General features: G+C 37.3%; 1 protein-coding gene across 2 annotated transcripts in view; it reads left to right on the top strand.

Moving 5' to 3' along the window:
- The first annotated feature begins 945 nt into the window (after positions 1–945).
- The window catches only part of srgap3 (SLIT-ROBO Rho GTPase activating protein 3), a 121,921-nt gene continuing 110,147 nt past the window's right edge, over positions 946–12,719 (top strand). For both annotated transcript variants that reach the window (XM_065279859.2, XM_065279858.2), the window contains exon 1: positions 946–1,478. In XM_065279859.2, coding sequence (XP_065135931.2) covers positions 1,412–1,478 — 67 coding nt within the window. In that variant the 5' untranslated portion in view covers positions 946–1,411. The remainder of the gene's footprint in view (positions 1,479–12,719) is intronic.

Here is a 12,719-nt window from a genome sequence, read left to right as displayed (position 1 = left end):
GGCGAGCCAAATTTCAATGACCTAATTTTTCACTTGCTTGCAGAAAATGGTTTACCAAAACTAAGTTACTGGGTTGTTCCTTTTCACATTTACTATATTGATAGAAGCACTGGGGCACCAATTATAGTACTTAAACATGGAAAAAGTCAGATTTTCATGCTATGGCCCCTTTAAATCCTAATTGTTTTTAAAGATGCAATTGTATAAGTCATGTTTTGCTTTGCAGTATAGGAAATAGAAAAGCCTCTAACATAGGTTTTAGTGTGTGTACAGGAATGCCTATACTTAATTCTGTACACTCTTGTTTACATTTGTTTATAGTAACATTTTTTTGTGTGTATATGTGTGAACCTTTAAGGAGAGAGAAACAGTTTTGATTCTATTCTATTCTATTCTATTCTATTCTATTCTATTCTATTCTATTCTATTCTATTCTATTCTATCTAAGGATACTTTTATAAAAATGTGCTAAGCAATATACATATACTTTTGAGGACATTTGAATCGATTTAATATTGAAATATCATTAGGTATGAGCACAATGGCATTTAAAAGAAGTCTATAATAATTCTAGTGCACTGTTTCTCAAACAGACGACGGGGGCCCACTAGGGGGCCTCAACAAACTTTCAAGGTGGCTCAGATGACTTAAAATCATTTTATATAAGAAAAAGAAAACATTAAAATAAGCTAAAACAGCTATAACTCAATACATTGCTTTGTGTTTGGTAATTTTTTTTGTATAACGATTTTACATCTTACTGCACATCTTATGTTAAACTAAAATATTTGTAGAGTTGAGGGACTTTCAAATACTGTTGTGGACAATGGTGTGTGTGTGTGTGTGTGTGTGTGCGCGTGCGGGTGTCCTAGGAGGGGTGCATATGGAACTGATTGGATTGGTTGAACGGGTGTATTGTACAATAGGAGGAGTCACATACGACGCTCGGGCGCAATTCTGATTCTTGCTTTGCTGCTGGGACTCCAATGCTGCGGTGCCAAAATCAAGCGTAGATTATGCCATCTCAACTCTTTATCTGAAGCATGAAGACTTGAGGATAATATAAACGGCATGGGCAAAGACATAAAGCCCCATCATCATCATCCATATAGTATCCTCCTTTCGTAGTCAGGAATCGTATTTTCATCTCTTCAGATGGCACATCTTGCAGCCTCTCCCCGACTGTAGCAGCTCTTCTTAACGCAAGGGATCGGATCTAAGATAGCGCAGGTGTGCCTGGTGTCAAGCTGGTTTTTGGCTTGGGGTGAGGTTACTTCCATACAGGGGAAGTGTGTATTTGAAGAGCCGATGTGCGTTTGAAGTGGTGAAGGAGGAGGAAAGCAAGAAAACTGTGACACTCTGGCGCGAGGCTCAACGTATCACTGGATCTTACATTTATACCTCAGGAGCAATGTCATCTCAAACGAAGACCAAGAAAGACAAGGAGATAATTGCGGAGTATGAAACGCAAGTGAAAGGTTTGTGGGATTGACTCTTGTGAATCGATCTAAAGAGCTGTGAAGAGTTATATTGCCTGTCTTTAGGTTACTTTTTGTAGCGCGATTTCTGAGGCGAAAACCAGCAGAGATCCACGCAACATTGCATTGGTTTGGCGTTTGCGCATCGAGACGTTGGACCACATTGAGTAATTTTGCTGCCAATTATAACCTCGTTGTTGGACTTTGTTTTTCTTTGGTTGAAGTTGTGCAATTATTTAGTGGCCTTGCTGCTACGTAGCCATCTGTGTTTTGCGCGTGTCAAAAATGTTTCCAATGGAAACGGCGTTAGTAGCGTAACTTTGATTGTTTTGATGGGGTATGGTGCAACCGCAGGAATGGTGTTACAGTATAATATATTTTATTTGAGTGACTCATGCCCCACTGCGCATGATTTCCCGCCATAAACATTAAGTATTTGAGGATATATTGTGTTTAAGAAGAAAAACGAGATGTTTTTTGTTGCTGGGTAGAATGAGGTATTGTAGTTTAGTGTCACGCTCTCTGCACATATGGGTGGACCACAGCGAGCTCCCCTCAATTTCTTCCCCTTTGTTTACAATTTACCAGACCTTTTAGCAGATCAAATATCAGGTCAAACCCAGGGGAAATGTACGAAGAGCATTTCTAACATCAATAAATACGCGCCAACTCGATGTGTGTGTCTGCATGTCGGACAAGTAGCATATTCCAGTCATTGGTGTGGTGAACAAGATGAACAGATGTTATAGTATTGTTCTCCGCTATTTATAGATAATTTCCCCCTCAGTGAACCCGAATTACTATGTGTTTTTCAATACACAAAGCATTTTAACTGCACCTGTAAATGCTTTGTATGTTTATTGTGTGTGCTTGTCAATGTTTGAAAACTAACTAGGCTGAAAGGGCGTTGCAGAAGCAGTTCACTGACTGTCCACCACAATAATGGTTAAAAACGTTTGTAAGACACTAGTCAATTGAATAAAAGGCTAAATAAATAATAAACCCTAGAGAAAATATAGATAATAACTGGGATTCTCCAGTCATTAACTATTGATGGTTAATTGTATTAACCCTTTATAGGTTATGTCCTCTGAGTGTACATTAGAGGTGGATACATTTTAAAGTGCCCATGAAATCAAAAATATTTTTTTGCCTTTTAGTATGAATATGTTGGTCTTAAGGATATCTATAAACCCATGGCAAAATTAGCATTTAGAGGATATAAACATTTAAACTGTATAGCTTCTACCAATACAGGTCACCAATTTTTATGACATCATTCTGCACAGAATCGTATGCTCCGCCCTAACTTCCTGTTTCAGTGGATTTTACATCATTGCATCGAACAGAGCTGCACATTCCGGTTTGTGGGTGCTTCAGTGTGTCTTTAAAGGTCACTAAACACACATTACCACAACCTAATAGTAGTATTATATCCTTTTATCAGATTTATAGAAGACAGATACAGCTGTCCGAAAATGGCCGAGCTCCTGGATGCATACCATGGCGGGAGCAATTCACAAGCACGCAACACACACAGTACATCATTGCTTTATCCCTGGATTTTTTTATTAACAATACTTTTCTGCTGTAAACATTATATACTCTTACAGGCTGATAGCCAAAAAACAGTCATTTGATGCAGTTTTACTTACCACCTGCGGTTCCGACTCATGAGAAAACAACTATTCAGTAGTGTAAATAAAAATGTATGTACTAGCATTAGACCCCCTGCCCACTTTAAGTCACCATTACATTTAAATGAAACTTGTATGAATTTTTTTTAATAAATGACGTATTTGTGCACTTTATTATTCTTTTTCAACTCAATATAGGGCTGTCAGAGACTTATCTCTGCCTGGGAAAAGATCCCAGCGATTAGCAGTTGCAACATGGTCCAACATCCAATGATCCAATTAGTTCTCGAAAGACTAAATCAAGTCCCACCCTACATTTTTTTTTCTCATTTCAGGAGCTGTTTCCCTTAGATACATGTCACGATACAGAAAAGGAGAAAGTTGCGACTTCCGTTTCATGGTGACTTGAAATTTATCCAGATTAGGGTTAAGTGTAGGGTTAAACTATACCGATATAGTTATTCAATTACATATATATAAAGAAACCCAAACCATGTCTCTCATGCAGCATGTTCCTTGGTCTAACAAGCAGGAGTGACCAGCATTGCCCACTTATTTACCTATCCTGGTATGCAGGGAATAGAAAAATCTTTTTTTTCATACTGCCGGTTTCTAATCCAGATTTAGTGAAATTTGCATTCCTGTTCAATTCACATCCCTTTGCCAGATTTTTACATCCTTACTTAAATTGTAAAATGAACAGCAGGGATTATATGTACTTGAAGCATACTGGATCTGCAGCAGGACTGAGCTCGAGAGTCCCTTCACATTTAAGGGATGAGCAAAAGTCTGATGCGATTCTCGCTTGAGTAGCTTTTGTTAAAAGAGAGTCTTGGCCCTCAGTGTTTGTGGAGGCCACATGGCTCTCATGCATAAAGGGGCCCTTCCCATACTTCGGATTTACATAACTGTTGTGATCTATAAGACGGGCCGCTCTCTTCTTGAACAAATGCTATTAACATTAAAATGTGGAACAGACCTCCCCCCATCTGAAATCAAATGTTATCGTCTTAACATGTGCAAGGTGTTTTTAACTTATGTGTGGATTTTTCATATATAAAAAAACTGAATTTGGATGATTTTTATTTACCAATAATTACATATATGAAGTGAATCAGTAATATACATTCTTAATCACATTTTTTTGTGCTGCATATAGATTCTGTGCATGTAGCCTTTGTGGTTTGGTGATCTTCAAACTCAGAAGGTCGCCATAGCTAGCAGCCCCATAGTCTGGTCTTTATATCCACAAGGGAAGAATAGTCTGGAATAGTAATGAGCTTTATCTGCACTGGTCTGTCATTGGAAAGACCAGTATGAACAGCAAGCTGCAAATGACACTAAGTGGCTTGTTAAGGCCAGATGGGCCCAGTGACGCAGTCCCGTGTTAGAGCTCAGTTAGCTGGTAGAGTCTTGCGTGCAACACAACAACATACCATTGATTAGATAAAAACAAATATATTATTATGTAGTCAGTATCACTGCACATTATTTCCAGTGCTAAACATAAAGCATAGTCATGTTGTCAAGTAAATTTGTCATTCACATGTCCAAGTAAAAAGTTACTTGTCCGGTTATTTCAGCCATGTCAGTTTGGTTATACCTGACTGGTACAGAACCTGCCATGTGAGAGAGGCAGTGAAAAATGCAATGTGCAAACTAGTTCTGTTTGTGGCTGTCAGTTTAGATTTTGTGGCATTTTTTAATTACTAGAGTAAACATTTTTCTCACTTGCCCATCCAAAAAATTCACTTGTTTCGGAGAAGTTTACAAGCGATAATGTCGAGCCCTGATTTGATAACTTTGTTTGGTAAAATTGCACTATACCGCAAATATAAGTGTATCACAATTTTTGCATGAATACATCTAAACATAAACCACTTTGACCTATTCAGATCACACTTTTATTCAGACGGTTGAAACAGCTATGTAGCTATTAACACTTAAAGCACCCAGCTCATAACACTTAACTGTCTGACACCTATCAAAACCCACATGTTGCTGTAAAACCCGAGAGAATGGCAGTGAAGTAAAACATGTCGAGTGAGATTTAGAGATAAAAACTGGTGCAGACAGGCCACATGTATAATCACCATAGAACAGTTCACCTACATAATGTGCAAAAAAGAGGCCAAGCGAGGAGCAGAAAAAGCTCAGCTTTTGAAAAATTGTGTGAATAATTTAACATTCAGAAATTAATTATAGAAGAATAAAGGTTGAAAAGATAAAAAGAGATTTTTTTTGGTTGATTTATTTCTTTATAGTCTCTCAACACTTTTCGTGAATCACCAAAGGATTAAACTGGTTTCTGAAATAATTCTGACCCGCTTGTGAAAACCCAGCTAAAGTTGGTACTTTGTGATGAAGTATTTTCTGTATAAAATCACCGTACATAATGTAAAGAAGATTCTGTGAAAAATAACCTTGATATCTTTAATATTGACTAAGGCTTAAAATCAATGTGAAATCAAACTGTGATGCTATTAATCTCATCATTAATGACAATTAATGACATTAGAAGACATTAGATTTCACAGACAGGAATACACATGTCTTCACTCTTGTCTTTTTTTCATTGCTATGGTTTAACCCTTGTCTGTCAATTTATGAAACTGCATTGTAACCTCAACCTGATTTTCTTTTACAGTACTTGTTGGCACATTTAAATTAATTGCATTTGCCCCCCTTCTGTACCCATCCTGACAGCTTGCAAGGTTCTCGTGAATTTTAGTGTTAATTATGTAGTTTGCACATACATGTGTCAGTGGTGCACTGCTTCTGTTTAATTAAGCAATGTTCCTCATAGAAGACATGCGAGATTAGGGTGTGGGTGGGTTTATGCTAATTCGCTCTCAGCTGTTTGCAAGGGCTGTTTATCATCCTAAACGGGGATTTCACCAGTATGCATATTATGCTGGTTTAACACAGTGATTGGTTTTCGATGGTTGAGTCTCTTAAGGGCTGTTTTAGGAAGCTAGTAATGAAATGCAGATTTAAATAGCTTCTGCTATGCCATGAGATATTGCTTTGACATGGCTTGATTTGTGTGCTAGAGATGTATGATTACTAGTCTGTTAGTCACATTGATTTGATTGTGTAATGATAATAATAAAGACTTTATGGATTTGAATTTGTCTATCGAGATCTGATTTGATCATTTGAAGTTGGGTTATGTTGCTAATTGCAGTGATCTTCTCCCGGCCCCGCCCACCTGCCATACATTATGACCGGAAGTAAAGAGAGATTGTTTTGTGGAGGGGAGGAGATAATGAGGGCTCATGACTTTTTTTTAAAATAAAGAAGCCCACATATAAGTCATTTGTAAAAAATACCACAATATTCCTAACAAATGACAGTTTTTCATCTTATTTTCATTTTATGGCAACTTTAAGACCATTTGGAATTTTTTTTAAATATTCAGTATTTGGTATCTAGGTGCCTAGTCTAGCTAGTAGGGATGGGCATTTTTCAGTAATATAATATTTGAATTTTTGAGCTTATAAAAACGAATATTCGTTTATGTAAATTATGTAAATTATGATACATTTTAAATATTTAATTAAGTTTTTGAAGTTTTATGTGCTTTTCATTTTGTCACAATTTCACAGAAGGCTTATAATTAGGAAATATCCACAACAACCTTAGTATATAATATATCATTTATTTATTTATTTAAGTTTACAACATTGTAAAAAAGATAATTTTTAAAATTCTTTAAAATACAAATAGCCTACAGAAAAATGCAATTAAAACCCCACGCTTAGCGTAGGCTGAGCCAAATCCTTGGTGTTTCAAGTCGTCCTTTAGCACGAATTCAGCACTGTTCAATCTTACAGAAATTATAATATACCCTAACCCCAAGCGAAGTTTAAAGTTTGAAGACTTGGCATAAAGTACGCTATCATCATGTAAACAGACATGAAACACTAAGTGAGATCCCGGAGCGAACGAAAAACATAGGCTACATAACAGATGGCACAGTCGGATATGAATATGTTCTTTATTTAGTTTTACATGTTTTTGTGACGAAAGACAACCATATTTAACCTACCTGCTCAGGAGAATGCTTGTTTATTTACAATAATGGCAGGTCTGAGGAAAAACGCACTCTGCTCCGTGGCTATCCCGTAAAAACAACAGACAGATCTAACAAGAATATATGAATTTAACATTATTTTACACTGTGCAAAGTTACGAGCTTAATTTAACAACATTAAACAAATATTATGGAAGGATTGTGATAAATGACGGTAAGCACACAGTTGACAGTACCCATTGAATTCCATCGTATTTGTTTTGGTTTCAATCAGCTGTGTGCTTACCATCATTTATCAAAATATCTTCTTTTGTGTTCATCAGAAAAAAGAAATTCATACAGGTTTAGAACAACATGAGGATGAGAAAATAATAACAGAATTTTCTTTTTTGGGTGAACTATCCATTTAATGGCTAAAGTGTCTTGTTAGTTATTTTTGCTACAGGCTTAAAGTTCATGCCAGACACCTGAGAGCATATGTGGTATAGACAAAAGTGACGTCTATCAACAGGTTTAACCAGGTTTAACCAGATTTTCTATCTTGAAACTTTCAGTTGTATTTTCACCTCAATGAATTACCGTTTCCTCTACTTTCTAAGAAAGTAAAATAAATGATTCATAATGTCTGTCAACAATTCCGGCTTTTATCTCATCAGGCGTCAAATTCTTTTCAAAGTGGAAACAGCGAGTGCGTGAATAAACAGTTCTTTTTGTATCTGAATTTAACTGGCTTTTTTCTCAAATGTCTTTGAGTTCCCTGTTATTGTGAAATTACAATACAAGTGGGAAACATCTGCGCCCGAGTGTCTGGCTTTTTTTTTGGCTTTAACGTCGTCCTTTCATCATACGTAGGCTATGAATTGGTCTACCTGCTCTTAAACTGGGTTGTGGATCCCGCGTAACCATACATCACACAGCTGGAATGTAAATGACAGGTTAATGTGCTACAGGCCCAGTGATTCATGCTCTTACCGCGAAGTCGCACACGTACGCACACTCGCGCACTTAATAGTTTGTGCAGGGCTTCTTAGTGCCACACAGTTATGTGATTCACAGAATGTCTTTCTTATTCACTCTGAATGCAAGCAGACAGTGACTATCGCCATAGCAACTCATATTCAATCAAAGCCTTGTGCATAGATAACCGTTGAACAAAAGTGAAACCCATCCAGTATTCAATCCGGTTTGGGTGTACAGAATCTGTGGCTCTCAGTTTACATGGCAATCTCATGGCAATTCATAATTTTTTTACGAAGTGGGTGGCTAATTTGTATGAATTCGTATGGTCAAATTTGTACAGTATACCCCGCTTTTTATTGGCAGGGTTATCGTTCTGTTTATTTCTAATTTTTGTATGATTCACTTTATACAAATGTATACGAATCGATACAGTTTATGCAAAATGTAAAACACAATATACATCTTGTAAAACACATATGATTGGGTTGCCAGATCTCTCTTCCTGCTGTATTTTAGATGGGGTCTTTGTGTCAGAATGAACTAGTGAATGATAAAAGATTGTTAAAAATAATGGTAAACAGTTATCTGAGGGTAATCCGCGCGGTGTTGTTGTAGAAATATCCATATTTAAAACTTTGTTAACGTAAATAACTACCTTCCGGTAGCGCCGCCATCTTAAGGCCGCGGTATACTTTTTTATACTCATCCACCATTGCAAACACAGTTTAGAACAAACAACAAGACAACAAAGAACAGGAATCAAACAAACATGCTCCAGAGCTTTATGTTCTTGGAAGAAGTAAAAGTTAAAGAAGAAAAAACGATAGTGTGTGTGCAAATGCTGTCTATTCCCTTTGTATGCGGCCGGCCGCGGACCCTCTTGATGACGAAAATTACGTCATGCGGACGGCGCGCATACGCGGACGTCCCTAGTATACTTTCGGCTTTAGACTCCTCTGTATTCAGGAGAGAGTATTTGCGTAGTGTACGCACTTTTCTTAGTGACATATGACAAATTCGGAGGGCGGGGGCACAGAGCAGCAGCAGAGTAGCCTCCGTAGGCTGCGTAAGCTCTCATCCTGAATGCGGACGCGACTAAGATGGCGGCGCTACCGGAAGGTAGTTATTTACGTTAATAAAGTTTAAAATATGGATATTTCTACAACAACACTGCGCGGATTACCCTCAGAAGACCTTTGTTTATCATCCTGGAGCCGTTTGGATTTAATTTGTGAAGGATGGACGCACTTTTTTTGGACTTGAAGGTCGTGGACTATGGGTGGACCCCGCAACATTACATTTAATCAACTGAAAGATCTAAAACATTTGATAAAATATCCGAAAATGTGTTTGTCTGAAAAACTATGGACATATGGAACTCGGACAGCTTGGGGGTGAGTAAATCATTGGTTTAGTAACATTTAACTATCCCTTTAATATTGATTAAAAGTTAAAAGTGAAAAATTAAAGGGACAAAATCTCTTCCTGCGGCCCTTGAGTCGTGAGCTGATTTCTTATTAGCTGCTTGCCTATTAGTAAGAGTGTTAGGACCCAGCGGATGAGTGCTGGCCAAGGGCCCCAGAAGGACCAGAGGGCCGTGCAACTCACCTCCGTCCAAGCTGTTCAGCTGCCATGCAGCTTTATTTGCATTTAAATAGCTAGCATCCAAGTGGAGGAATGGCTAGAGGTCCAAAATCAGGCATTCAGTCTTTCCCGTCACGCAGAGGAGAATGTGATGGGAGGGTGAGGACTTCCTGCTTGTCCTCTGTCCTTTTCAGTCTTGTCAAAATCAGGCTGTCAGTAAAGGAAGTGTGTTATGTAATGGGTCAAGGTTTGACGGTGAAGGCCTGCTAAATTTCGTTTGCCTCTTTCAGCGTTGGTGCAAGAAAGTCAAAATATGGGCTTCATTCCAGAAAAGGATGTTATGTTTTTGTGGTTCCGGTATATGGATTTACAATAGTACTGTATGTAGGATTTGGTGTCATTCTGACATTGTATTCAAATGCATTTACAGGTCGAGATACTATTATTTTTCAAGCTGATGACTATTTAGGAAGACACATTACAAGAGTGTGGAAGTTTATTTGTGGAAGAAAATTATGTTCTGAAATACGAGAGCTTATTAAAAAAACATTCATGCATCCTTATTAGAAAAAACACAACCCAATACTCTTTTAAAGGAATAGTTTACACAAAAGTTGATCTTTAAAAAGACTGTTCTTTTATAGGGCACATATTATGCGAAAATGTTTGGACATAAATGTGTGTTGGCAATGTGTGAACACAACAACCCTACAATGAAAGTAATTCACCCTCTCCTTCTTTTCTAATTCTCATTAAACCAAAGCAGTCTCATTAGACATGTTGTTTTAATTCTCTTGTCAATGTGACGTCACAAAAACAAAGCCCCGCCCACAGCCACTGACCGACTGGGAAATTTTATGCAAAAGCTTTTCTAAATGTGCTAATGCGGCTAAAGTGTTATCTCAGACTGTGTTCACAGCAATCAGATCTATTTTTAACCAAAAGCGCTCACTGTCTGTAGATAAGAGAGTGGGGAGCAGAAGCTCATTTGCATTTAAAGGTACACAAATGAAAACAACGCTTTTTGCTTCCACCCAAATAAGGGCATTTTGGATATGCTATAACAAATGATCTGTGGGGCATTTTGAGCTAAAACTTCAAAGATTCTAGGCACACCTGAAACTTATATTACATCCTGTAAAAATGGGCATAATATGTTCCCTTTAAATCACAGATGTTCTCATTGTGGTCAGGGTGTTGGGCATGTGGCACGGTCTGAGCTTGTGTTTTTATGGGCTTGAGTTTGATTTGTCTTAAACTCTACCTCTGTCATTTTCTATTAATTTTCTCTTAGGGTTAGGGGAAAAGCAGGTGGTTTGTGTTTTTGGCAGTGGTCTTTGGCGCCAGGCTGTGTTTTAAAACCTGTGGTTGGGGCTCAAGATCTCCTCTGTGTGATGCTTTGGGAAAAAACTGTTTTAAATGATCATTGATGAACTCATTTCGGCCATTGTTAACCACCTGCACATGGCTGTGTTTTAACACCCTTATGCTGTTGATTTTCCTGTGTCGCAAGTGTTGCGACACTTTTCATGTTAATGGCATTATTTTGTGTTACTTGTGTTACATGTGTTACTTGGACTACCTTGTTCTGAGATGCTAAACATAGATTGCTTAGGTTTATCTGATTGCATAATGGTGAACTGCTCTTGGAATGTGATCGCATCACTTATCAGATCCTCTGGCAGCCGTTTGTGCAATCGATGTCTGTTGAACAGAAACCTAGGTCAGTCAGTCAAGTTTTTTGTCAGATCTTGAAAAAATATGTTTTATATTTTACAAAAGATCTACAACAGCTTGTTATACTTATTACTTTGTAGTGGACTGTATTAACATTCTTGGGTGAATGAAACTTATGTACAGTACAGTGCTTGTTATGTGTTTGTCCACATTTTTTACCTAGGCATAGATGAAGTATGAAGTACATGGTAATGACATATCGTGAGCCGGAAACGTGATTTTTTCCTCCTCCTTATTTAAACCTTGTGCATGGAAGTAAAACACACTGGAAAACAGGCCAATCTCAACATAACACCAACTGCGATGTTACAGTCGAGATGTACGCCCCAACATTAAATTACACTTTAAATTCATTACAGTGTTGTTACAATGCTTAAAACAAAATTGTAAAAAAAAAAAAACACCAACTTACCACTCAGTAACGTCCATTAACAATCTACAAATAATTGATTTATTTCTGAAAGTCTGTATCTTCATCTGATACAGGCTCAAACATAAGGTCTGTTTGCACACACACTGAGCTATTTAAATGAGCCACTCTGAGAAACAGCCAATCAGAGCAGAGCTCAACATTACTGTTTATGATCCTTTCAAATAAGGTTATAATCGACCATTTCATTTTGAGGACAAATTCTAGGGTTTTATATGGACACACAATTTTTGTTCTTAATAAAGCCGCATACCTTGTATGTAGATTTCAGAAAACAATGTAACACATTGTATCAGTTCATTCTTTGGCAGCTTTAAAGCCACAATATGTAAGATTTTTATTAAAAAAAAATCAAAATCCGCTTGCACAGTGTCATATATTTCATGAAGTTGTGTATTTAAATTATGCCAAAAGTTCCCAATGGTTTAGAACAGAGTCGTATAATAACAGAGTTACGAAACGCTTTGATCTCGCCGCCGCGCGGTCACGTGATTCATGTAACGTTCTACAGTTCCAAACCAAGCAGGGCTGTCCATCTGTTTGCATAGGTTTTCAGCTATTTTAGGTAAATATTAGCTTGTAATGGGAATTGATCACTATACTTACTGTGTTTATAAAGGGTTTTTTTTACTAGGGAGTGATGGAAATACAGTAAATCAGTTAATAAAGATAAACAGTTAATTGTGACCCAAATATAACTGTGGTTATCTATACCAACTACAGCAACACAGTTTATCTTTTATTTTTGTAGCAAAATATGGCTATATAAATAGGTATCAATCTGCTAAAAACATAATTCCTACACTTTTACTATATTAAAATTACAAAAAAAGATCGCCAACGCGGTTATTTGTAAC

The sequence above is a fragment of the Paramisgurnus dabryanus genome, chromosome 7, assembly GCF_030506205.2.
Source record: "Paramisgurnus dabryanus chromosome 7, PD_genome_1.1, whole genome shotgun sequence".
Classification (NCBI taxonomy): domain Eukaryota; kingdom Metazoa; phylum Chordata; class Actinopteri; order Cypriniformes; family Cobitidae; genus Paramisgurnus; species Paramisgurnus dabryanus.
This window is presented reverse-complemented; position numbering and strand designations above follow the sequence as displayed.